Below are 24,323 nucleotides of genomic sequence, written 5' to 3'. Positions count from 1 at the left end.
CTGGAGCCAGGCAAGAGGGAGGAAAATGCCATCATAATTGCATCCCTCCTAATTATCCTCGGCAGGTGCTCGCTGAGTCAGGGCCGCCCAGGTGCCGACATACTGCGTGGCTGCACCGCCCTGGGCGAGTCAGGCATTCAGGAGCCGTGACGGGTGGGTGCCCCGGTGTCCCTGTGGAGCCAGGAGGGGAGGGTGCTCCTGTGCCCACACTCCCATGCCAGCTGCCCCATGCCCACCTTTGCTGCAGGCTTAGGGGGGCTCTTCTCCCTATGGCTTGCCTCAAGAGGGCAAAACCCAGACCACCTCCTCCCCTCACCTTGATGATCTGCTCAAGGTCTTACTGGCAGCCATGGGCACTCCCTCTCTCTGCGTCCCTGACCCCCACACCAAGTCATGTCCCATCCCACTCTCTCTCTTAACCCTCTGTCCATCTCCTTCCCTAAATCTCTCCCCTCCCCATGCTTACCTTCAGTCACCCATTTCATTCCCTCAGCCCCCCTGTCTCCGCAGCCTCCCCTCCCAGCACCCCTTTGCCGTGTGCCACCAGCCCCCTCGGGTTCATGTCCCCTTTAAGCCTACCCGAAGCTGGAATGCAAGAGGAGCATTTCAGCGCCCTGTGAGGTCAGATAAAGACACTATATTTATCTAGCCGGTAACCTGAGCCGTGAATTTCTGCGGTGGTGTTTTTACTTGGCCCCACAGCCCTCCAGCTCGGCCCCCTCCGGCAATTGCGTCCGCTCCCTGCAGGGTAGAGGAGCTAAACTGTGGGGTGGCCTGTCCCCTGCAAAGGGCTCGGGTGCTGCCAGCCCCACGGCATCGCTCATTCTCCTTCGGCCCCAGGGGAAGCACCCCAAGGAGGCAGGATTGGATCCCCACACTCAGCCCCGCGGGCATCACCCCATGACCAGCCGCTCGCCCCCTGCCCTGCCAGCTTCGTGCCCTGCCGACCCGCACGCAGGTGAGTGGAGGGGATGCCATGGGGACACCAGCCCCGGGGAGGGGGCTGCAGCGTCAGAGATTCAGCGGCTCTGGCAAAACTGCCCCCCTCTTCCTTTGGCTGGGTAAAACCACGGGGGAGAGGTTTGTGGTCTCTACATCTCCAGAGAGCAGGTTCGGAGATGTACGCATGAAAACTTGGCAGCTCTCCGGCAGCAAGCCGCACTCGCCGGCATCTTCCTTATCGCCCAGCATGGTCAGGGCCAGGTGCCCGGGTGCTTCCCTGGGGTCCCTTCTGTTTTTCCACCCGCAGACCTCAAAGCAATAGCATGCCCTGGGTCTTACGTCAAGGTTCCCCATGGGTTTGGGGTTTTACTGCCTGGGGGGTGGCCCAGGAGCTGCAAGTAGCAGGTTCCGCAGCCAGGTGGGTATGTGTCAGCAGCACAGAGCTAGTCCAGGGCAATGACTCCCGGCCAGCACATGTGGTATGAGTTTGGAGGGTTCTCAGGCACAGTGGCTGGTAGGGGAAGGGCCCTGGACAGGCTGGCCCCAGCTGCACGTGTGACCTTGGGCAGGTCCCATCACTCTGGGGTGTGCAAGTGTTGGGGGGGGGGAGGGGGGAGCACTGGAGCCAGGGGGGCTTCTCCTCAGTACTGGAGCAGGGCTGTAAAAAGGGCTGCTGGCAGCACCCTGAGGCAGTGACTCCAGGCCGCTTGCAGTGAGCAAACGCTTTTCAGCACATTCCCCTCAGGACTGCTCGGGGCCACCCTTGCTAGAGGGAAATGCAGATACCCAGAGGGATCCCTTGCCATTTCCCCCTCAGGGAACAGGCAGGAGGCTGTCCCACCCCGCCGGCACTGTCTGGTGGGCACGGGGCCCCTCTGCCCCAAACCACTCAAACGCAGGGGCAGGCAAGGTGCTTCACATAGGGCGCCCCCCCCCCCGCTCTGCCACTACCGTTGCAGAGGCCTGGGAGCTCCCACGTAACCTCCAGGCTGGGACATTGTGTCTCAGGGGACAGGGGACACGGCTCCAAGCCTGCGTAAGCGAGAAGCAGCTGTGCTGTAACACCTTGGATGGAGCCAGTGCTGTGTAAGCTGAGCCCGCTCTGGGGCTCCGCGGCCACCAAGGGGGACAGCTGCCACCGGGCCACAGGCAGCAGGGCTCTGGCAGAGGACAGTGGCTGGAGAAGGAGCAGGGTCTTTGCTCCTCTGCCTCCAGGGTGAAGGGTTTGCCTCCCAGCTTTGGGTCAAGCTTCCCGTCGGGAAGGCTGCCGGAGATGGAGGCCAGGGCAGGGCTCCCCAACAGCTCCACGGTGCTCTGGCTCCCAGGTCCCTGGCGCTGGCTGCTGCCTGGCCGCGTGATGGTGGACCGGACATTCCTGTGCCTCAGCTTCCCCTGACACCTCGGGAGGACGATGAGGGTGCAGGTGGCCTGACTCAGCCATGCCAGCCCCAGGGTTTTGCCAGGCAGCAGGAAAGCTCAGCGCTATTACGGGCAGGGAGGGGCCAGGGAGGCCAGGAAGCGCTGGGAGGAACTGGGGTTTTCTCACACCCCCTCAGCTCCTCTGGCTCCTGGCACGCTCCGCTCTCCTGCAGCCCCGGGGTCCGCTCTGATGTGACATGGGGACTCCGCAGCACAGGCGGTCCTAGCAGATGCAGCAGTCCTCCGTGGTAAGACCTCTCCTCTCTTAACACCACTGGGTTAGCTGCTATGTCTGGGGCAGGTTCCCTCTCCCGGGCCCCACATCCCTCCATCGGCTCCCCCACATCCCTAGGGCACGTGGTGCCCTGTGGAGACGTGTCTTCCTGCCAGAAAGCACCCGCTGCCCTCCTGCTCCCGAGCTGGCGGCTCTCCTAGAGGGCAGAGGCGCCCTGCGCACACCCACGGGGAGCTGCTGCTGGTGCCGGCAGTGGCAGGGCACGGTGGGAGGGCACAGGCACCGCTGGCAGCAGGCGATGGCACAGGGTGCCGTCGGAGAACACAGGTACTGCTGGCAGTGGGTGACGGCATGGGGCTGACCTGGCACTGACTGAGGCGCCTGTCCTGAGCCCAGATCATCTCTGCTGGCTAGGGGGACGGGGAGTGGGGACAGCCCAGAGAGGGTCCCTGTGCCAGGCTGCTCTGTGTCCCAGCAAGGCAGGCAGCCAGGCATGTGCTCCCTGGGAGCCGAGGGACTCCATCACTCCCACTCCAGTGCACATAGCGGGTGCCAGTCCCTTGGCCAGGGTCCCACATCCCTCGAAACAAAATGCCCCTCTGTGCATGTCAAATCCCGGCTGGCAGAACCACTTCTGGGCCCTCCCAGCACTGGTGAGGGCGGCTGCAGCCTGGCCAGGAAGAGCCAGGTGTTTTGTGGAGTCCTTCCCTGGGAGCAGATTATTCACCCTTCGGCCTCCGTTCCCAAACAGGTCTGTGCGCTCCGCCTTGCTCTCGCTTGTAAATAGTTTCTTCTCGACTCTGGAATGGTTATTCCTTGGGCAATAACAGCAACCGGGATGCAGCCGGCTGGCTGGAAAGCCAGGCTGCTGGCCAGGAGGCTGTGGTGGCTGGACAGTGCTTCTCCCCACCATCTCCTAAAAACAGTCCTGGGGCATTCCCACTCCAGGGTTAGATGGGCAGCGGTGGCTGAGGGGTCTGACACTGCAGCCACCTCACCCCGTGCCCCAGGGTCTGTGGAGCCAAGGGGGCTTGTCCCCGTGATGCACGGCTCCCTTTCGCCACTCCAGTTTCATGGGGATCGCTTTCAGCTGCCTGCCATGGAAAATGCAGGGCACAGCAGGGAGGCTCGGGGTGGCTCCCGTCCCTGGGGCGACACTTGGAGAGGAGTACTGCAGGCTCCCCTGGGCAGGGGGTCCCACTGGGGGGCAGGCATGCCCGGGGACTCCCCCTGGGGGGACAAGCAGGGAGTGATGCTGCAGTGGCTCCTCTTGCCGAGGCTCCAGTGCCCGTCCCCAAGCCGAGATGCGCCCTGCACGCTGCCCGGGCTGTGCGAAGGCTGGGCCAGGCACAGTCTCGGTCACCTCCTGGCTTGGAGCCGGGCCAGAGCCCGCCCCGGCTGGGCTGGGAAAAGCCTTTGAATCAGGGTCATCTCCCGGGTGACTGGAGACTCTCAGAGCCACATGAGCCACTGTCCTGCCAGGGAAGGGATGCCAGGCACCCGGGGAGCCAAGCGACAGCAACACCAGGACAGAGGATCTCGGCTGGGGTCCCGCTCACCCCGGTGCCAGCCACAGCCCCAGGACAGGTAGGGGACCAGCCGTCAGCCTGCCAGCGTGGGTGCCAAGAGCAAACCTTCCTCCGGCTCCGGACAGCCGATGTTTGCAGGTGCTGGAGGCTGCTGGCTGCCACACTGTGCTTTCCCAGCTCCGGGCTGGTTCTGCCTGTGCTCTGGGCACCTCTGTCCCTGTCCCCCTATGCTTCTCTCCTGCTCCATGCAGATGGTATGGGGCAGAAGCTACCAGCTCCATGTAGGGACCAAGTGCTGGGCTGTCGCCCACACATACAGGCTGCTGGTGGGGACACAGCAGCCGCCTCACTGGGAGGACTCACATTGGCTTGAATAACTGGTGGGAGGCTAGCAGGGCGCAGCCATGGCAGGGGGACGGGCAGACTGCTTGGGTGGCCAGGTCCCTGCAATGAGGGGATCCGTGGCTATACCCACAGTCCCCCAAAGCCCCTGGGTGGTCATGGCTGCATCGAGGTCTTCACCTACTGCCTGGTGCCAGGCACCAAGTGGGGAGCAGGGACAGACGGCAAGGACTCCTGTGCTCACTTCCTGACCTTGCCTCAGTTTCCCTCTCAGCCAAACAGAGGGGGCTGTTAGCAGCGAGCTGGAAAGGCCAGCACCCTGCCAAGCCCTGACACTCGCTCTGAATAACCAGGGGAAGGTGCTGGGCTGTCTGGATCAGTCCATCCCGCCTGCCTATCTCAGCCAGAGTTGAGCCCAAGCATCATGACTGTAACCAGGCAACTGCCTCCCATCTGGAGGAGGCATTGGGGACACCTCTCCAGCCCCAAGAGTGGGACAGCCCACGGGATGGTGTGGCAGGGATGCCAGGGCTGGGGCAGAGGTGACTGCTGCAGTCCCTTGGCTTCAGTGGCTGTGGGCACCAGGATGCTGGGCGCCTCTGGCTGTGCCCCAGGGCTGCCTTCTGTGGTGCAAGGTGCCCAAAGATACACAGATGGCAGTGCCAGCTGGGCCCTGCCGTCTCCAGGCTGGTAGTTGGCAGGAGCCGTGGCCACACTGTACCCCACAGCCCTCCCTGCACCCTTCATCCATCCCCTGGGTTCCCGCTGTTGCCTGCCCTCCCCTCCCAGAGTTTCCAGGCAAGGCAGGAGCCAGTGAGCCACTGGGTGGGTGCTGGTAGTGGGCGCCCCATTGTGCTGACCATGGCCTGTGGAAGCTGACCCCTTGCCTCTTCTCTTGTAGTCGATGCCTCCAGGAGAGCCCGCTGAGCCCCAGCCTCCAGCATGTCCCAGCTCTCCTCCACCCTGAAGCGGTACGTCGACTCATCCCGCTATGCTGAGACCACCTACAGCAAGGTCCCCAGCGGCTACAGCTCCTACACCTCATATGGATCCACCTTGGCTACATCCTATGCAGACAGCGACAAAATCGGCTTCAAAGCCAGCTACCTGGCCTCCCCCCGGTACCAGCACACGGGTCTGTCCCCAACCAGTGGCTATGACAGCAGCCGGCTGCCTCTGTACCCCGACTCCAGCATCCACCTGAGCCCCACGTACATTCGCACCCAGCCCCGGCCACCCGGCGGTGGGCTGAGCGGGGGTTCGTGCTACACCTTCGCGGGGGCCCTCAGCAGCCCCCCAGGCTACCTGCCCACAACAGCGCCTCTCAGCCGCCGCAAATCCATCAGCCACTCGGACCTGGCACGGGAGTTTTCAGGTCTGCACACCTCAGACAGCGCCTACGCACTCAGCCCCAGCCCCCTTGGCATCCGGGGCCACCAGGAGCTCGGCGCCCTGCAGGGTCTTTACCAGGCTGCCGCGCGCTCCGACTACGTCCGTGGCTACTTGCAGAGCTATGGGAGGAAAAGCAGCCATGGCAGCCTCCCCAGTGGCCCCCTCAGCCCCTCACAGGCCGCCCTTGGCTCTGCCCTGCTGCCCTTGGGCACCCGCTGCACCAGCCAGCCCTGCGAGAGGAATGATGGCTACTGCGACATGCCCGCCCGGGACCCCACGGTACGTGGCACCTGCTGGGGGTGGGGGACAAAGCTGTGCTGCGGTGGGCTACGTGGTCCATGCCTGCTCGTGCTGAGTCAGGGAGCCCGAGGGACCTTGTGCGCTCTCCCTGGGAATCTCAGCGTGTTGCTCCGTCCCTCGGCTTCTGGTGCCACACAGGGCTGCTGCTGACCTTTTGAGCCGCCCTTGCTGGCGCAGCAGTCCTGGGCCAGAGCTGCTGAGACAGCCCTGTGCGGGCAGGCGGGTGTCCTCTGAGGGGCTGTGCTCCTCGCTGCCTGCAGCACTGCCTGCACTCTCCGCAGGTGCCTTGGGGCTAAGGGTGCCCGTGTGCTGGCAGGAGGGTGTGCGCTGCACCTTTCTGCGTGGGTGCGTGACAGCGGGTGATGGCGCACACCCCCGTGCGTGCAAACCTGCATGGGTGCACGCTGTGAGCAGCGTCCCCACACAGCTGACTGTGCCCACCCGCCCTGCCCTCTGCTCCCTCCCAGCCCAGTTTGGGGCTGAAGAGGGCTTCCTGCTGCCTCGTCCCAGCTAGAGAAGGTGACATAACTGGGCTGGGCTCTCGCCTTGCTGGAGACACCCAGCTGGGAAGGCTGGTTTGGCTGGTGCTAGCTCTGGCACAGTGACTGCGTGCCCAGCTGCCGGTCAGGTTTTTCACTGGCGCCCTGTGATGCCTGATCCCTGGCACTGTCTGTTGCTGCCATCTTGGGGCCCTGTGCCCCAGCGCCCAGCATGGGCTGTGGCATCCAGGGAAGCAGCAGTTTCTGCATGGCAGCGGCTGCTCTGTACAGCATCGCACGTGGTGGCAGGCACTCGGTGCCCCAGGTATCAATCGGTGCTGCACCATCCCCAGAGTCTCAGCCCGGGCCGGGAGCAGGCATCACACATGCAGCCCGGCTCGGGTGCGCAGGGGAGCAGCCTGGTAATTTTCCACTCAGATTTCCTTCCAAGATCTGGTTAGGCTCTGCCCGCATTGTCTCCCGCTCTCTTTTCGAGTCAGCCTTCATTCACCCATGGTGGAGGCTGGTCTGCCACTCTGTCCCACTGTCATCCACCAAACTGGGAGGATAAGGACTGGGGGATTCTTTTCTTCTTCCCCGCGAGCAGGAGAGGAAGCTGTGTCACTTTCCAGACAGTGCCCCCACATCCCTCCCTGTGCCCAAAGGCCTGAGAAAAGGGCTGTAGGAGCAACCTGGAGGTCTGGCCCAAGCCCTTGGGCTGGGGAGGCACAGCAGGAGGCATGGCGTAGGGAGGAGAGGTGGCCATTCTTGTCCACCATGGGCCCACAGCTGGGGATCAGCGGGAAAGGTCTCCCCCCTGGCCCTCTGGAGCCGCCCGTCCCATTCCTGGCAGGGCTGGCTCCCCTCTTCCCTCTCCCTGGTGCAGGAGCAGGGGCAATAGAGGGTGCGCAACATTGCAGCCCGCTGCCAGCGTCTTGCCTGCCCCTTCCCCAGCATCTTCCACCCCAGAACCAGCTGCACTACATGCAGCACCAGCAGTACCCTACCCTGGTGTGGGACCCCCTGTGGCTCACCTGCCTGGTCTCTGGCCCCCAGCCCTGGTGTGAGAGAGCAGGTTGAGGGGCCTGGACGAGTGGAGGAGCGGAGGAGCGGTGCTGCGGAAGGGAATTCCTGCCTCCCCCTCCCACGCCAGGCCCTGGTGGGGTGACCAAGGGGGGACCCAGCAGCTGCCACCAGCCACGGGCACTCACTAAAGCCCTCACCACCTCTGCTAGGGCAGGGGTCCCCACCCCCAGGTGCCCACACACGGCTCCGATGTGTGTGCCAGCCTGCTGCCATGAGGCTTCCTTACTCACTTGTGGCCTGCATGAGAAAGCAGCCGGGGGCTTTCCAGTCAGAGCTGACGGATGGCAAAGGTGAGCAGGGCTCGGCAGCTGGCACAGGGTGCTGGGGCAGGTGGGGAGGCTGGATCGGTGACACCGGCTTAGGTTTCCTTGGTGCTTTAATGGGCACACCTGCCATTTTCCACTCCTGTGCTTTTTTTCCTCCCTTTCCCAAGCCGGGAAGCAAATGTACCGATCATAAAACAGACTTGGGAGCCTGCGGTTGTACCAGGTGCCGGAAACAAGCGCATGTTGCAGCCCTGGCGCTGCCATCGGTTCTGCCCCATTACCCAGCCCTGAGGGCAGTGTCAGCAGCACTTGCTCCCGCCAGAGTCAAGGCATGGCAGGGCTGGCTCAGTGCCTCCTCCCATCCCTTCTGCCCCAGCTGACTCCTGCCTCTACACCACATGAACCATCATCCAGAGGAGTTTGCAGCCGGGAGGCGAGGGTGTCCACATTTGTTCTTACCCACACCATCACTTTGCGCCGCAGTTTACTGTCCCACAGACCAAAAGGAGGTGCGTGGGGCTGCAGTGAGTGGCCGTGCCTCCCGGGACACTGGCTGCACGCAGGGCTGTGCTGGCTCCCAGGAAGGGCAGGCTGGTGGGGGGCAGGACCGGAGCTGTGCCGCCCCATTAACCACCCTGGGTGAACATAGGGTCAGAAGGCCAGAGCCACCCACAAAATCGCCAGCAGCTCTCCGCAGTCCCGTCCTGAGCAGCTGACGTCTCTGGCCTGCAGCCAGCCCTGGCCCTGCCTGCCTTCACAGTGCCAACCGGGCCTGTGGCAACCTCTGCCCACGGCAGAAGGTCACCACTGCAGAGGGGACAGCTGAGGTCAGGGAGCTGGCTCTGAGTGATGCCATCCCGCCAGGGCTCCACTCCTCTCACCTGGCTCAGCCTTGCCCTGAGAGCCTGCGTGATGCTCTGGCTGGAGGGGAATTTGATCCTTGGCCCAGGGCGTCCAATGTCACCAGGGCACGAGGTTCGGCACAGGATGAATGCCGCCGCTCTTGCCATGGAACCGGCTCTGCGGGCATGGTGCATCCCCAGGGAGGGTGCTGCACCAGCACCCTGCACAGTGCTCGGGGCAGGCTGTGCACCAGGGCAAATCCTGCCCACCAGGCTGCAGGGCAGGGTGGCAGGAGCCCTGGCTGGTGGGTACAGTGCTGGTACAGCAGTAGACGAACCGGGGAGATGTGCCACGGCCCCGGGGCCCAGGCTGCGACCTGCAGGGGCTGTGGGAGCACGTGGTAGGGCACCCACACAGTCTGCGTGAGGCCGGTGGGGTGTGCACCCCCATGTGCACGCTGTGTCCCTGTGTGTGTATGGTGTACACACCACGGGGTGTGTATATATATACACATGCGCGCACACGCAAGTGGGGATTACGACAAGCATCCTGTTGTGATGCAAAAAGCCCTGGCCCTGCAGATGGATAACGCTGCAAGATGCCTCCTCAGATATTTTTGCTGGTGCCAAAAATAGTCTCCCTCCCTCCCTTCCCCCCAGTCAGCCCCTCTGCTGGCTGTGCCGAGCTCTCGTCGCAGACAGGGGAGGCTGCTTCTGCAGCAATTAGGATTCAAACAGCAGCCACTGGCTCTGGCTGGGGGTGTATTGGTGGGGGCTGGCATGGGAGGAAAGCAGCCTCTGCTCCGTGCCTCCAGCCCCCTCAGTGAGGCTGGAGGCTCTGGCTGTCCTCGGAGCAGCCCGACTGCACTCCCTGCCTTGGTCGCCCATGGAAATTTCCCTGAGCGGGTGGGTAAGACACCTGGGCACGCACAGCAGCCGCAAGCCTCCGTCGCTCGCCCTGCTGCGGTCAGAGGGGTGAAGCAGAGGGAGACGCAGGACACCCGGGCTCCCTGCCAGCCTCCACATCTGCCCTTGCTGCAGGAGAAGAGCCAGAGCCCTGCCTGCTGCATGCCTCAGTTTACCCAGCGCTCAGAAGGGAGACACCAGGTGGGGTCTTTGCCCCACACAGGATTTGCGGGGAGTTTTTCCCTTCCAGTGAAGGAAGCAAGGCACTGAAATACCCTCTGAGCTCAGCGCCAATGCATCCCCCAGAGAGGCGGGTACGCGCTGTCCGCTGTTGCTCAGTTCCCCCAAAATGGCACTGCCTGCAGGGAAGGCACATGCCTGGGAGCCCCCCAAGCCTCTCAGCCAGCCCTCATCCCCTCTCTGGGTACAGGCACCCGCTCACCCACGTGCCGCGGGAGCGTCCCAGTTTTACCGAGCCACTTTGGGAGAGTGACCCCCCGGCTGGGGCAGACCCCGCTCTCTCGTGCCGAGCGCCCACCCAGCGCTCAGGCCAGCGCCACGCCGGCAGCCGGGGAGCACGGGGGATCCCTGGGGAAGCCGGCGCTCCCCCGGCTGCCGCCCGGCGCCGAGTGCCCTATTGCCCCTGCGACGCCAGTGCGGTGCCGGAGCCGGGGACCGGCGGGCGGGGTGGAGGGGGCAGAGGGCTGCCCCGGGGCGCCGCCCGCACCCGCCGCCGCCGCCGCCGCGGGGTCGGCGCGCCGGGAGCGCGTCCCCGGGGCCCCGCCGCCCCTCGCGGGCCCCCTTGGCTCGCAGCTCGGCTGTACCACGCGGTGCGGCGGGGGCCGGCCGTCACGGAGACCGGCTGCCGCCTCTCCACCCATTTGATGTCAGAGCCGCTCAGGTGCCGTCAGCCCCAGAGCCGGCACCGGCTCCGGCACCGGCACGGCGGAGCTCCGGCGCGGCTGGGCGCCTGACCGCCTGCCCCAGGCCGCGGCTGGCCACGGGCGAGGGGTGCCCGCCCGGCACCCCCTGGCATCCCCCTGTCCGCGGCCGGCCCTCGCCGTCTGGCCGCGCCCGCGAGGGCCGTCATGAGGGACTCCTACACGGTGACGCTGCCCGAGGAGCCCCCCGCGCTCCCCGACCTTCACAAGGACCTGCGTCCCCGCACCTCCATGCCAGGGTCCCTGCTGGTCTCCACCTTCGTCGGGCTCGTCCTCAACAAGACCAAGGTACGAGCCCTGCGGCTGCCCGCAGCCCCCGCCCTCCGGCTTGGGGGCAGGGAAGGGGGCACGGGGAGGGGGCAGCCCCTGCCCTCACTGGGGAGCGTGGGGTACCCCGCGGCACCCGCCTTGCCAGAGGATGGGGTGCCTGGGGGCGGGGGTCCGTCCTGGCTGGCCGTGGGGCCGGGGTGCCCCGGTGTCCTGCGGGAGGGGCAGAGAGCAGGTGACAGCACGTGTCAGGACGCCTGGGTCCCTCTCCCGGCCCTTCCCCTGCGGTGACCTTGCCCAAATCCCTGTGCCCCAACCTACCCGCGGCCAGGAAGGGGCTGCCGGCCGCGTTAGCCCCTCGGCAATGTCACCGGACTGAGCTTGGCTGTCCCCGGAGCCACAGTGCCGGGCAGATCTCCCCCTGCGGGGAGGGGAGAGGCAAGCAGCAGGGAGGGCAGGGGCTGGGCACTTATGTAAGTCTGGCTGCTCCGGCTCTCCTGCTGCCAGGCACTTGGCGTGCAGACCCAGGTGGGACAGGACAGTCTGGATCTTGTCCCCTGTCCCGATCCCCTGAACCCCGTCCCCCTCCTGCAGTGCAGTCTCGGTGACTCCCCAGCCGCCACCGCGTGAGCCAGATCTCCTTCACCGCCTCTGAGCAGTGCTGTGTCCTAGATACAGCCCCGGACGGGCGAGGGGGATTAGCTGGAGTTGAGTCACTCGGGGGAGGGCAAACCAGGGGGAGAAATAAGACCTCGGTGCACACAGGCTTGTGCCACAGTATGGGGGCACCTGGTGGAACCCCTACCCCAGCCCCAGCCCTCCCCTGGGGTTGCTCCAGCCTCCGGGAGGCCAACCCAGATGCCGGCCTGGCGGGGCAGTGGGCAAATGCCAGGTCCATGTGGAGGTTTGCATCCACATTGGTGGAACACTCTGGTCCCTCCTGGCGCACAGCAGGAGCTGCCCAACCAGGGCCGCTGGACAAGGAGAGTCCTGGTGGGGATGGTTGAGGCGCGTTAGGGCAGCTCCCAGGAGCTGCTGCTACCCCCCCTCCCGGCACCGTGACCTTCCGTGCAATAGGTGTAGCAACACGAGCAGCAAGCTGTCAGGGGGTCAGCCCCTTCAAGGGAGGTAGACTGTTGGGACGCAGGCCCACCTCTCCTGGTGCCTGCTTGGCCCAGTCTGCGCAGGGACCGGAGCCAGGCCAGCTCCTCCAGCTGCAGTGTGGCACTGACCCACCACAGCCTCCTGGCACCACTTGCCCGGCTGAGCCTGCCCTCCGGCCTGGGGGTCCCTGCCCAGGCATAAGTGGTGGGGTTGCCTGGCGCTTTTGCACAGCCACCCCTGCAGCACTGAGCGCCACAGCCGGCCACGGCTGGGGACACTCTTGCGCGCTGGGCACTGCTGGGGCACTGCATGGCGCACAGGGTACCCGGTCAGTCCGGTAGAGCCACGTGTGCCTGCGCAGGGCGGCCAAGTCCCCACTGGTGCTGTTCCCCCCTGTGGTGGGTGATGCCTGCACCGTCGCTAAGGAGCACGTGTAACTCGATCTGGGTTATTTTGGGCTGCTGTCAGGGCTGGGTGCTCAGCACCTCCCACACACACACCAGCTGCTGCTATTTCGGAGCTGCTGGGCCCCCTCCCCTCCTCTCCTCCTCCCCCTCCCCACGCCTGGGGTGGGCAGCTGGGGCGTTTGCCTGAGGATCCTTAAAACCTGGTCAGGCTGGGGCGAGGGGCTTGATTAGCAGTCTGACCCTGCAAGCCACGTCGGCCCTCCACCCTGCTCCTGGCATGGCTCTAGGAAGGTTCGCCCCACCACTACCCTCTGCGTCGGTCTCGCATGCAGGGCTGGGAGCAGGATCCCACCACCAGCACCTGGCCCCCCTACGCTGGGAGAGGGGTGGGCAACCCTGTGGCCTCCAGACCCCTCTGCGCCTTCAGTCTCTCCAGCAAAGAACGGTGATGTCTCCTGGCCCCAGAACCCGGCTACCCATGCCCGTCTCAGCTTGGTGTGAAGCTGCCCAGCTCAGGAAGTACCTGGAAGAGCTCCGTGTCACAGGAGCAGCACAGCCAGGCCAGCGAGCGATGGGGAGGGCGCTTGCTGGGTGCGCAGCCCTGTACCCCGGGCTGACTGCCACAGGGCTGGGATTGCACTTTCCCAGGTGGACTTTATCCTGCAAAACAATTGTGCCAGAATCTGGGCTGTGCTTGTGCTGCAGGGTGTCCTGGAGGGGGACACCCAGCATGGGCAAGGCAGGCAGCAGTGGGCCACTGTGCACCTCCTGCAGCAGTGGGGCAGGCATGGGGCACTGCCACCCCCCAGCTTCCTGGGACACAGGGCTGGCAAGGGGAGGCAGCAGGGGTGGCTGGCCTGGCCTGCAGCCCAGGGCATGGGGCAGCAGTGCTGCCAGGCAGGGAGGACTTTGAGCCCTGCACATTGTCCCGGGCCAGGGAGCCAAGCAGCAGCAGCTGGGCAAGCAGGACGGGGCAGGCCAGTTGTGGCTTTCCACCGGGTCCTCAGCCGTGGTCCTGCATGCAGGCGGTGTGGAGAGCAGCTGCGGTGCTGGCTCTGCCCATGAGGCCTGCAGGGGGATAGGGCCTCTGCTTGCTCTTGAGGGTCTGCTCCACGTGGATGCCTGTGGCATCATGGTCTCACTGGGCTGCCCACAGGCACTGCCAGCCTGTGCCAGGCACTGTCTCAGCCCTGTTCTTTCTCTCTGCAGAGCTCCAAGGCGGTGCAGGGGTTGACCGGCTTGCGAAACCTCGGCAATACGGTGAGTGCTTACCCGGGCATCTGGTTGCACAGCCCCAGCTCACGCCGTGCTCTTCTGCGGGCATATCCGTGGTGCAATGGGGAGCCCTGTCCCTTCGCCTTCCCTCCAGCACCCACACTCTCACCCCAGCAGCTCCCTGCACTCCGCTCCCAACGGTGCTGGCAGAGGAAGGGGTTCCCATGCTCTGCACTGCTTCATCCCCATCCTCTGCCCACCCACCCCAGGTGTCCCCCTGCCACCGCCTGCCTCCCTCTGCCTCCCGTTGCCATGGTTTTCTCTTCTGCCTCCCCCAGTGCTTCATGAACTCCATCCTGCAGTGCCTGAGCAACACCAAGGAGCTGCGGGATTACTGCCTGCAGAACCAGTACCTGCGGGACCTCAACAACAACAGCCGCATGCGCACCGCGCTCATGTCAGGTAACCATAACTCACTGGCCCCTGGCTCTGCACCCTGTGGGACACCTGCAGCATGTCCTTGCTCCCCTGGGCCACCCCATGTCCTGGAGGACCCCCATCCAGAGGTCACTGCTTCTCCCCAGCCTTGCTGGGGCAGGCGCTGTGCTGTGGGTGCCCAGCCAGTGGGAGGATTGGGTCCCCTCTCCAGAGGGGCCTGGGCGGTCACAGGTACCCCAGAGTGGGGTGCTGAGCTCTCCCCTGAAGAGCTGGTTGGGCCCAGCTGTGCTGCTGACCTGCCTCTCTGCCCACAGAGTTTGCAAAGCTGATTCAGCTGCTCTGGACCTCGTCCCCCAACGACAGCGTGAGCCCCTCCGAGTTCAAGACGCAGATCCAGAGATATGCCCCCCGTTTCGTTGGCTACAAGTAAGGGGTGTTGGTGTGGGGGTGACGAGGGAGCTGAGCCCGTGCCACCGCTCACCAGCTGTGCCCCGTGTCTTGCAGCCAGCAGGATGCACAGGAGTTCCTGCGGTTCCTCCTCGATGGGCTGCACAGTGAGGTGAACCGTGTGCTGGTGCGGCCACGGGCCAGCACGGACACCTTGGACCACCTCCCGTAAGTGGTGGATGGGGTGGAGGCAGTGGACGAACCCCATGGACGAGATCACTGCCTGCAAGCCCGTCCCAGGGACAGTGACCACACGGGTGCCTCTGGGCTGGATTGCGGGGGCTGGCGTCCCCCAGGCCACACTCAGTACCACTCTGTCTCCCCATGTCTTGCAGTGATGATGAGAAGAGCCGCCAGATGTGGAGGAGGTACCAGGAGAGGGAGGACAGCCGCGTTAGTGGTGAGCAGGGCCGTGGGGTGAGGAGGACAGGCCAGGGCTGGGAGCAGGGCTGGGAACTGGGGGTCTCACCCTGCTTTTTTCCATTCCCACCAGACCTCTTCGTTGGGCAGCTGAAGAGTTCTCTGACTTGCAGCGAATGTGGCTACTGCTCCACAGCCTTCGACCCCTTCTGGGACCTTTCCCTGCCCATCCCCAAGGTAAGGGGTCCCCGACAACCCCCAGCTCCCTGCCCCACACACCCTGTCACTGAGCCGCACTGTGCTCCCACAGAAAAGCTACGGAGAGGTGACCCTCATGGACTGCCTACGGCTCTTCACCAAAGAGGACGTGCTGGATGGGGATGAGAAACCGGTATGGGGTGTGGGGCATAGGGGCAGGTGGGCTTGCCTTGGTGCAGGCTGGGCCCCTTTCCCTCCATGCCTGTGTTGCCAGGACCGTGGGCTCAGTGCCCAGCAGGGCTGGCCTCTGCCCTCACCCTCCTGCTTGTGCTATTTGTCTCCCACAGACATGTTGTCGCTGCAAAGCCAGGACGAGGTGCACAAAGAAATTCAGCATCCAGAAGTTCCCCAAGATCCTGGTGCTTCGTATCCTTCAGACAGAGAGATGGGGCCGGGGGGGGGGGCAGGTGGTTCCTCACAGGCTCCCCTTTGTCCCTTGGCTCCTTGACATGACCCCCCAGACCTGAAGCGCTTCTCAGAGGCCAGGATACGAACGAGCAAGCTCACCACCTTTGTCAACTTCCAGCTGAAGGACCTGGACCTCCGGGAGTTTGCCTCGCAGAGCTGCAGTGAGTGCCGGGCCCTGCGTGGCTCCAGCCCAGTCCTGGGCTCCCAGTGGCTCCTGGCTGGGTCCCACATGTCCCCCAGGGTCCTGCAGCTTGCAGTGGGGTGCAGAGGCACAGGGGATGGGAGCCGCAGACATCCAGGGTGCTGGTCCCTCCTGGCCCCAGCTCCATGCTGGCATGTTGGGGGGCAGCAGGGCAGGCACCGGCACCACTGACCACCACCCTTGCTCCACACAGACCACGCTGTTTACAACCTCTACGCCGTCTCCAACCACTCGGGCACCACCATGGGGGGACACTACACTGCCTACTGCAAGAGCCCCGTCTCCAGCGAGTGGCACACTTTCAACGACTCCCGGTGAGGCTGCACGTGGGACAAGGGCGGCTGTGGGGTCAGAGCAAGCCAGGGCCTCCTGCCCCGGGCATCCCGACGCCTTGTCCCCATTGCTAACAGCACATCTTCTCGTCTCCACAGTGTTACCCCGATGTCATCCAGCCACGTTCGCAGCAGCGATGCCTACCTGCTCTTCTACGAGCTGGCCAGCCCGTCCTCCCGCATGTAGCCAGCCCTGCCTCCCTGGGGACCCCCTGCGCCTCTCCTCAGAGCTGGCCCCTCCAGGTTTTGGCCATTTGCCCCCCAGGTGCAAGAAGGTGGTGAAGAGGAGAAAAACAGAGGTGGCTGCAGCAGGAGGCTGGAGGCGGCCACGAGCAGACCCCATGCAAGGACACCCCAGCTCCAAACTGAGGAGGGCAGCCCATGGCAGGGCAGGGCCCAGGCAGCTCAGGCGCCTCCTGGTTGCTGGCATTTGGTTTTTATGTTGCGGTACGTTTTAGTTCTTTCTTTTTTTGTTTTTTTTTTTGTTTGTTTGTTTTTTTGTTGGTGGTGGTGGTGGTGTGGAATAAAAACACTGAGCAAGGGACTCTGCAGGCATGGGGCTGCCTGCCCCATTGACTCAGCCAGGACCTCTGCTCCCCTGGGGGAGCACCCAGAGCTGGGGACCCAGGAGAGCGTCCCACATACCTCCTGGCCTCTTGGCACTCCCATTCTGCTTGGCCGTCCCAGAGGATTCGTGAACTGCTCCCGGCCTCCTCCCGGCACCTCCGAACCTCCTGGCAAAGGACCCTGGCCCTTCCGTTGCCTCCATCCCATCTCAGGCAGCACGACCCCACCAGCTGCCCCATGCAGGCTCCTCAAAGCAGCCTGAGTTCAAGCCCAGACTCATGGACAGGAGAGAGGAACAATTTTTGTGGAATTTCTATGTATTTATAATGGACTTTGCTCAACCTGGAGCACCCTGCCGCTTCCTGGCTCTTCACGGACATGTGCCGGGGGATGCTTTGGGTAGGTTTTTACCTGCCTCCTCATACGACGGTGCCTTAAACCATTTAGGGGAGTGGGAGGCCAGGGGGGCTGCACAGGAGCATCCATCCTGCAGAGGAGAAGGAGGGGAGAGGACAGTGGCTTTCCGGGACCATCCGTGCTTGGGGCTTTCTTCTCCCTGTGATGAGGAGCCCCCCTGGGTACCCGGGGATGTGCATCCCCACCTGCCCTGTTGCTCTGTCCTCCAGCTAGCAAACGCCAGTGGCCTTTTTAGCCTTTTCTCTAATTTATTCTCCTCCCCATCCTGCCTTGCCTGAGGTGCAGCGGGAGGAGAGATGGGCTCCACCCAGCACAATCCCAGCCCCAGCCCCCAAGGCAGCTACATCCAACCCAGCAACCCATCCTGGTCCTGCTTCACCCTCGCTGGCCCTGCGGGCACAGGCTGAGCACCATGAGCATCCCGGCGGGGCTCAGGGGAGGGCAGGCCAGGATGGAGGGGCTGCCCGCGGCAGGTACCGGACTGGGGCAGCATTGCTCCTTGGCAGGTGGCTTGTTTACTGTGTAAGCAAGATGGGCGGGAAGTGTCTCGTACAAGGGAGACTCATGCAGGAATAAATTTTAGCTTGAACAGAGCGCTGTGTGCGTGTGCTTGTCTCTGGGCGGGCAGACGCGGGGCTGTGGCTCCAGCGGTGGGAAGGAAACTGCCGCTGGTGCCGGAGCAGCCTGCCCATGGGTGGTTCCAGAGGCCCAGGAGCACCCGTGCCCTGGGGCTTGCCTGGGATAAGGGAGACGTGGGTGCAGGCCCGTGGTGCCCAGAGGCAGAGGGAGCCTTTCCTCTTACTCCAGCCCTGTGGAGCTCCCCAGTGCCCATGCTCTTCTCCTAAAGCCCCTGAACAATGGCCCCTTTCTCCCCTGCTTAGGGATGGAGAGGGGCACCGAGGCTTTAAGGGGCAGCGGGAATGCAGGTGGCAGGGCTCAGGCGCCCAGTGCCAGGGAGGCGCGAGGGAAGGAGGGACACGTTCAGCTCGGGCTCCACGACGCAGCCCCTTCAGTGCCAACCCTGTGCCAGCGGGGAGCCTGGAGGCAGCAGGGAAACCGACGGTGCCTCCGCGCCCCCAAAAGCAGGATCCCCAGCAGGACGGGCTCCCAGCGGGGTGGGTACAAGCACACCTTCCCCTTTAAGACGCTGGTTTCTCCGTGCCAGAGCCTGACCTCGGCATCCTCAGCTGAGCTGGATTAACGGGTCTAGGGGGAAGGGGCCTGCAGAGGGGACTGGGGCCGCCAGACTCCCGGGGCTCCCTGCACTTGCGGCACAGCGGGCATGGCCCTCGGGGAGCCGTGGGGTCCGATGCTGGCGCGGCACGTATAGGTACAGCTGGCACTGCCACCCGGTGCATAGAGCGGGGGTTCCCACGCCGCCCCGGGACCCATGGGGGCAGCCGGGGACGGGCGGGTGGTGGGGCAGGCGGCTGTGCCGGGGGGCAGAGCACGCTGGGGGGGCTTTTAGCGAGGCTGCGCTGGGAATCGCCTGCCGCCATGAAAGACTTCACCGAAATCACGCTTTGCCCCAAGGCTCTGGACCACAGCAAGGTAGGGCTGGGGGGTGGGGCGCGGTGCCACCTAGGGGTCCCTGCCTAGCCACCCGCGGGTCCCAGCAGCGTGGTCCCCGTGGTGTCACCTGCGCTTGCTGTCCTGCAGACCGAGTTCTGCAACCCTGTCTTTGAGAGTGAGGAGCCCCAGGCATCACCAAGTGCTCGGCACCCGCCAGACGAGGATGGGACCAGCTCTGCATCACCTCGGGACAGCTTCGGTACCCGTCTGGGGGTTTGTACACATGCCCCTGTCCACAGGGCTGCCAGGAGCAGCCGTGGGTCTGGGAGCAGGGTGGTGGGGTAAGCTCACTGCAGAGCTCTGCGGCCACTTAGGGGACTCACTATCAGCCTGGGGACAAGAGGTTGGGACATGCCCAGGCAGGGTTCAGCCAGCCGTGCAGGGAGGTGGCAGGTGGGGGTATGGCTAGCAGGACTGTGGCTCTGCCCGCTTTCCTCACCTTCCCGCAGGCCAGCAGCTCTGGGGCCAGGCAGGCTGGCGGTACCGCGCCGACTGCAAGTTCACCTGGCTCTGCGTGGCTCTGATGAGTGCCATCCTCTTCTTCCTCCTCGCCCTTCTCCTGGGCATCATCATCCACCGTGAGTGCCCAAGCAGGGAGGGCTGGGGAACGGGCTGTGACCGCGGGGTGGGAGACATGGAACTGACTCAGAGGGGGAAGAGGGGCACAGTGGGTGCATCCACCCTACACAGGACCTGGGTCTGCCCATCGTGGGGGGACAGTGCCATGCACAGTAGGAAGGGAGATTTCCACCTCCCTGGGATGTGGCAAGGTCACTGGGCCCTATGAGAGCTGTGTGCGATCCTGGGAGACCTGCGCAGGCGTGGGGCTGGGTGGGCTTCCTAAGTCCCTTCCCCACACTGCTGCAGCCGTTTCTTTCTGCCGGGGCTCAGCTGTCCCTGCTCTTCCCTGGGCACAGAGCTGACGTCCCCACAGTCACCTGGCGCCCCAGCTGCAGCCCTGCCTGCTCGTGGCACTGCTGCCACCACCACAGCACCCACCCGAAAGGACACCCCGGCCCCCAAAACAGCTGCCACCCCAACTCAGAGCTGGCTGCCCACAGCTGGCACGGCAGCACAGGGTAAGTCCCGTGTGAGACAGTGTGCTGGGATGGTGGTGCCCTGCAGCACTAGCTCATGCCCACGCTGTTGCCCCGTGCAGCCTGCGGCGGGACCCTGCGGGGTCCTGAGGGCTCCTTCAGCTCACCCAACTACCCCGGCCCCTACCCACCCGATGCCCTCTGCATCTGGCGCATCGAGGTGAGCCCTGGCCTCACCATCCAGCTGAAGATGGAGACATTCAGCGTGGAAGGCACTGCCTCCTGCCTCTTCGACCGCGTGGAGCTCTATGAAGAGCAGGGGTCTGGCAGTATGGATCCTACCCCAGCTCGGGGGGGCCCGACCAGGTAGGACCCCTCTCACCCGGGGAGTACAGCAATGTAGTGGGGAGGAGGCAGCATCTCTGGGGGCAAGCAGTGTTGCTCCCTGTTGTGCCCTCAGGTTTTGCGGCAATGTGGCCCCCCCGACCTTCAACACCAACTCCAACCACCTGCGCGTCACCTTTGTCTCCGACAGCAGCGTGGGCGCCCCAGGCTTCCGTGCCCGCTACCGCGCTGTGGCTCCCAGTGACAGTGAGTATCCCCACCCCGGGCACTGCCAGGACTCCTTGCTGCCATCAGGCAGTGGGTAGCACCAGGGGGGTCTCCCGTAACACCCGGGGCACTGGGGCAGGGGAGGGTGCCCAGTGGGACACCACTGCCAGCCTGGACATCTCTGCTTGTGCTGCAGAGAGCTGTGCCTGGGACGAGCACTTGTGCGACCAGGGGCTCTGCCTCCACCTGGGCTTCGTCTGTGACGGCTTCCAGGACTGCACGGACAAGAGCGATGAGGCCAACTGCAGCCTGAAACACAAAGGTGGGCCAGCCCCCCACCTGCAGCCCACAGCCCCCACAGCACCCAGCCAGGGGGCACAGTGATGGGCAGTGGGAGGCAGGGGCAGGGGAGTGGGGAGACGGGATGAAGGGAGAAGGACAGGCGGTAAAGTTGCATATGTGTGTCTCTCCAGAGTGCGGGGGGCCGCTGACTGCCTTGGAGGGGCACTTCTCCACCCCAAGCCATCCCCAGCCATACCCACACCAGCAGGTGAGAGAAGGGATGGAGGTGGGAGCAGGGTGAGGGTGAGGGTGGGCAGGGAGGAAGGCAACCTGCCACTGGGGAGAGCTGGGGGTGCCCCTGCCTGGCTTCACGGGTGTCGCTGGCTGCCCCCTGCCCTGCAGTTGTGCCTCTGGCAGATCTCAGTGCCCGTGGGCCACGTCATCGACCTCCACTTCCACAACTTCAGCCTGGAGTCACACGAGGACTGCAGCTTCGACTTCGTGGAGGTGCATGACAGCGCAGGCACAGGGGCTGCCAGCCTCATGGGCAGGTACAGGCACACCCGGTATCTGCAGCCCTGCTGCACCAGCCTGGGTGCCCTGGGTTCCTGTGGCTCAGCTGGGAAACTGAGGCACAGGGCAGACTGGTGAGGAGGAGCCACCGGAGGACAGGGTTTGGGGGATGTACTGATTGGCCCTGCTGCCCACCCTGACCCCATCCCTTGCCCCATGGCCCTGGCAGGTTCTGCGGCCACCAGCTGCCACCCACCCTGACCTCCTCACGCCATGTCATGACCGTCCTCTTCGTGGCAGATGAGGGAGTAGCAGACGACGGGTTCTTCGCCACCTACCAAGCCCGCAATGCCACAGAGAGTAGGTAGCCAAGCAGAGGCACAGGCTGCCCAGAGGGGCTGTGCAGTCACCGTCCTTGGGGGTCTTCAAGGCCAGACTGGATAAAGCCCTGGAAAAAACTGCTCTCACCCCATAGCTGACCCTGCTTGGAGCAGGAGGTTGGGCTACAGGCCATGGGGATGTGGCCTGGAAGGGCTCACCTGCACACAGGCATGATCCATCACCTGAGGGCTGCCCCCAAATAACCCAGGGAATTTGGGATGCCCCTAAGCTGGGACAGCGATGGTCACCTATCAGCCATGGCTGCCAGGTGGCTGTGCTCTGCAACCACTGACCTGGCCAGTGACCAAGAAGAGCAGAGACAGGGCTGGTCAGCATGGGAACAGGCTGACTCCCAGCCTGCTCTCTGCCCGAGCTCATCCCTGCAGCACTGGCCCCTCTCATCTTACAGAGACCTGCAGCCCCACAGAGTTCTCCTGTGGAAATGGTGAGTGCCAGGCGCTGGAGTCTGTGTGCGACGGGTGGCACGACTGCCCCGACGGCACTGACGAGCTGAACTGCACTGGGGTCTCCTACCCGGCCTTCGGTGAGTGCCACCCCTGGGTGCTCTACTCAGCACTCAGCCCCCACCTGAGCCCACCTGGCCCAGGAGACATGCTGGCAGCTGCCCCATGGCTAACGTCTGCCCGAGGCACACCTGGTGGGCATCACTGCCCCTATAATAAGTGAAGCACCTCACCCTGTGGCAGGGTCTGTCTGTGAGCCTGTGGAAGTGGAGATGTGCCTGGGGCTGGGCTACAATGCCACCTCCTTCCCCAACATCTGGCTGGCCATCCCGGACCAGGAGGGAGCCGCTGAGGTGCTGCAGGACTACCAGGTAAGCTGCCCGGGAGCTGCCTGTGGGTCTGCCCGCACTGCGCCACACCATGCCATGCTCACCGCCGCTCTCCCGCAGACGCTGATGGAGCTCGCCTGCTACCAGCACCTCCGCCTCCTCATCTGCAGCCTCTTTGTGCCCAAGTGCACCCCGGATGGGGGTGTCCTGCAGCCTTGCCGAGCTGTGTGCCTGGCTGCTGAGCTACGGTGCCAGCAGTCCCTTGGCCTCCTCGGCATCCTCTGGCCCATCAACTGCAACATCCTGCCCGACTCCAATGACCCCGTAGAATGCTTCCAGCCTTGACCCAGCAAAAGAAGAGGAGTAGATGCTGAAGCAGCCTGTCCAGAGCCACCCCCTCAACCCCAAATGTCCCTCCCATCCTCCTCCTGTTGCAAATACCCAGCTGCTGGGGTGGCCCCCATCAGCAGCACCCCAGTGCCTGGCTCCTCGCCTGCCTTGGGGTCAGACCCTCTGCTCAGCGCCATGGGCTTGCCCACAGAATCAGGTCCCTAGAGAGCAGGTGCCCCTTCTCAGCCTTGCCACGAGGAAAGGTTTGTGCTGGAGGGGCTGCGCTCACAAGTTGGAGCTGTGCTGGGGACACCATGCAAAGTCCCCCTGCCAAGCAGGAGGACGGTGGCAAGAGGGCTGGGCAGTGACTCCCCATGCTCAGACAACCCCAGGCATGGTGGCCAGGGCTGTGCATGGTTCCCAGCCCACTTCTCCCTTTCAGACTTTCCGGGCTGTGCATGGCCTCTTTCCCACAGCCCTCAGGCAGCTCTAGCCTAGCAGGGGAAGGGTTAATGCTCCCCAAATGGCTGGGCTGAGTTTAGCCAGGCTGCAGGCAGAAGGGCCCAGGGCTCCCCATGTCCTGCAGCCCCAAAGCCAGCAGAATAAACAACGTGAGCAGCTGACAAACCCGATGGAGTGGGTGGCTCATTTGGGGAGGGTCTATGTGCGGGTCCTGACAGATCCTAGGGGAAACTGAGGCATGGGCCAAGGGAGGGAAGTCAAGGCTGGAGTGGGGGGTCTGAGCAGGAATGCAGGCGCACAGGGGAAGCTGCCTGTCTGCAGGGGGAAATGTGCCCTCGAAGGGCTGGGGAGGTTGCAGGGCCCCAGGGAGATGGATGGGTCTCGGAGGGGGTCATACTGATAGCTTCGTGGCACAGGGAGGGGATCCTGCCCCAGCAAGGGCTGTGGCCCTGCTGGCTGAGCTGGCTGTGCTGGCTTCAGGCCACCCTGATGGCCACAGGCCTGGCAACACCCCACGGCCATAAACCAGCTCCCAGCTGGCCAAAACCAACAGCCCCTTCACACCTTGGGAGAGAGGAGCCAGGTGGCTCCCCGCCAGCACCCAGCCTGGCCCCAGGCATCCAGGGCAGGAAGGCTCAGCCGGCAATGTCACCCGCACCACTGCGGGCACTGGCACAGGGAGGAGAAAGCCAGCAGAGCTGGCATGCTTCTCACTGCCCTCACCTGCCCTGAGCGCATGGGAAAGTCCCCTGCCAGCTGGGGTTACTGGGACCAGGACCCACTCGGGTCAGCACCACCCTGCCCTTTGCAGCCAGTGCAGCACGGCTGTTCCCGCGCAGCCACCCCTGCTCAGGGGTCTTGAGACCACCTGGTTCCTTCGCTCCCTGCATGCCCCAGCTGCTGCAAGCTGTCTGCAGGGCACAGGGACTCCCCCCAGCCGCAGGGACCGCCCGACTGCTTGGCGTCTGACAGTGTCCCTTGGATGCACTCGGTGCTGGAACGAGCTAAAGGCAAGCTGAGAGTGCCTTCGAAAGCTTTGCTACGTGCTCCGAGGTCCCCTAGGGCTAGCCCTGGCATGGCCGCAGTGCTGCTCTGCCTGCCCTTCCACCTGCCCGCTGCTGCCTGGCATGGCCCTGACCGCTCAGCCCCTCACGCTGCCCCCAAGACCTACGCTGGCACCCCCCAGCCGGCTCCTGCAGCTCCCCACGGGTGCTCCCGGGGCTGGCACTGCCAGCCTGTGTGCGCCCTGCCATCCCGCTGGCCTCAGCCCTGCTGCCAGGGACAGCCCCGAGGCTGCCAG

At 64.5% G+C, this 24,323-nt stretch overlaps 2 protein-coding genes across 3 annotated transcripts; both read left to right on the top strand.

The window, feature by feature from the left end:
• The first annotated feature begins 5,409 nt into the window (after positions 1 to 5,409).
• USP2 (ubiquitin specific peptidase 2) lies at positions 5,410 to 16,304 on the top strand. 2 transcript variants are annotated; one of them, XM_086476844.1, is made up of 12 exons: positions 5,410 to 6,138; positions 13,667 to 13,717; positions 14,011 to 14,134; positions 14,425 to 14,536; positions 14,615 to 14,725; positions 14,893 to 14,957; positions 15,051 to 15,154; positions 15,228 to 15,308; positions 15,463 to 15,541; positions 15,637 to 15,744; positions 15,979 to 16,099; positions 16,217 to 16,304. In XM_086476844.1, the coding sequence occupies exons 1-12, from the start codon at positions 5,410 to 5,412 to the stop codon at positions 16,302 to 16,304; spliced, it is 1,773 nt and encodes a 590-aa protein (XP_086332970.1). The 2 variants fall into 2 exon arrangements, with proteins under 2 accessions (XP_086332970.1, XP_086332971.1); XM_086476845.1 differs by lacking the exon at positions 5,410 to 6,138 and adding an exon at positions 10,827 to 10,967.
• A 2,294-nt stretch (positions 16,305 to 18,598) lies between these two features.
• Positions 18,599 to 22,576, top strand: MFRP (membrane frizzled-related protein). Its single transcript, XM_086476879.1, has 12 exons — positions 18,599 to 18,652; positions 18,761 to 18,872; positions 19,123 to 19,251; positions 19,833 to 20,076; positions 20,171 to 20,301; positions 20,402 to 20,584; positions 20,736 to 20,812; positions 20,947 to 21,095; positions 21,287 to 21,417; positions 21,848 to 21,982; positions 22,146 to 22,273; positions 22,352 to 22,576. Exons 1-12 carry the CDS (start codon positions 18,599 to 18,601, stop codon positions 22,574 to 22,576), a joined length of 1,698 nt encoding a protein of 565 aa, XP_086333005.1.
• The last annotated feature ends 1,747 nt before the right edge of the window (positions 22,577 to 24,323 follow it).

Source organism: Leptosomus discolor, chromosome 22 (assembly GCF_034619465.1).
Source record: "Leptosomus discolor isolate bLepDis1 chromosome 22, bLepDis1.hap2, whole genome shotgun sequence".
NCBI classification, from domain to species: Eukaryota; Metazoa; Chordata; class Aves; order Leptosomiformes; family Leptosomidae; genus Leptosomus; species Leptosomus discolor.
This window is presented reverse-complemented; position numbering and strand designations above follow the sequence as displayed.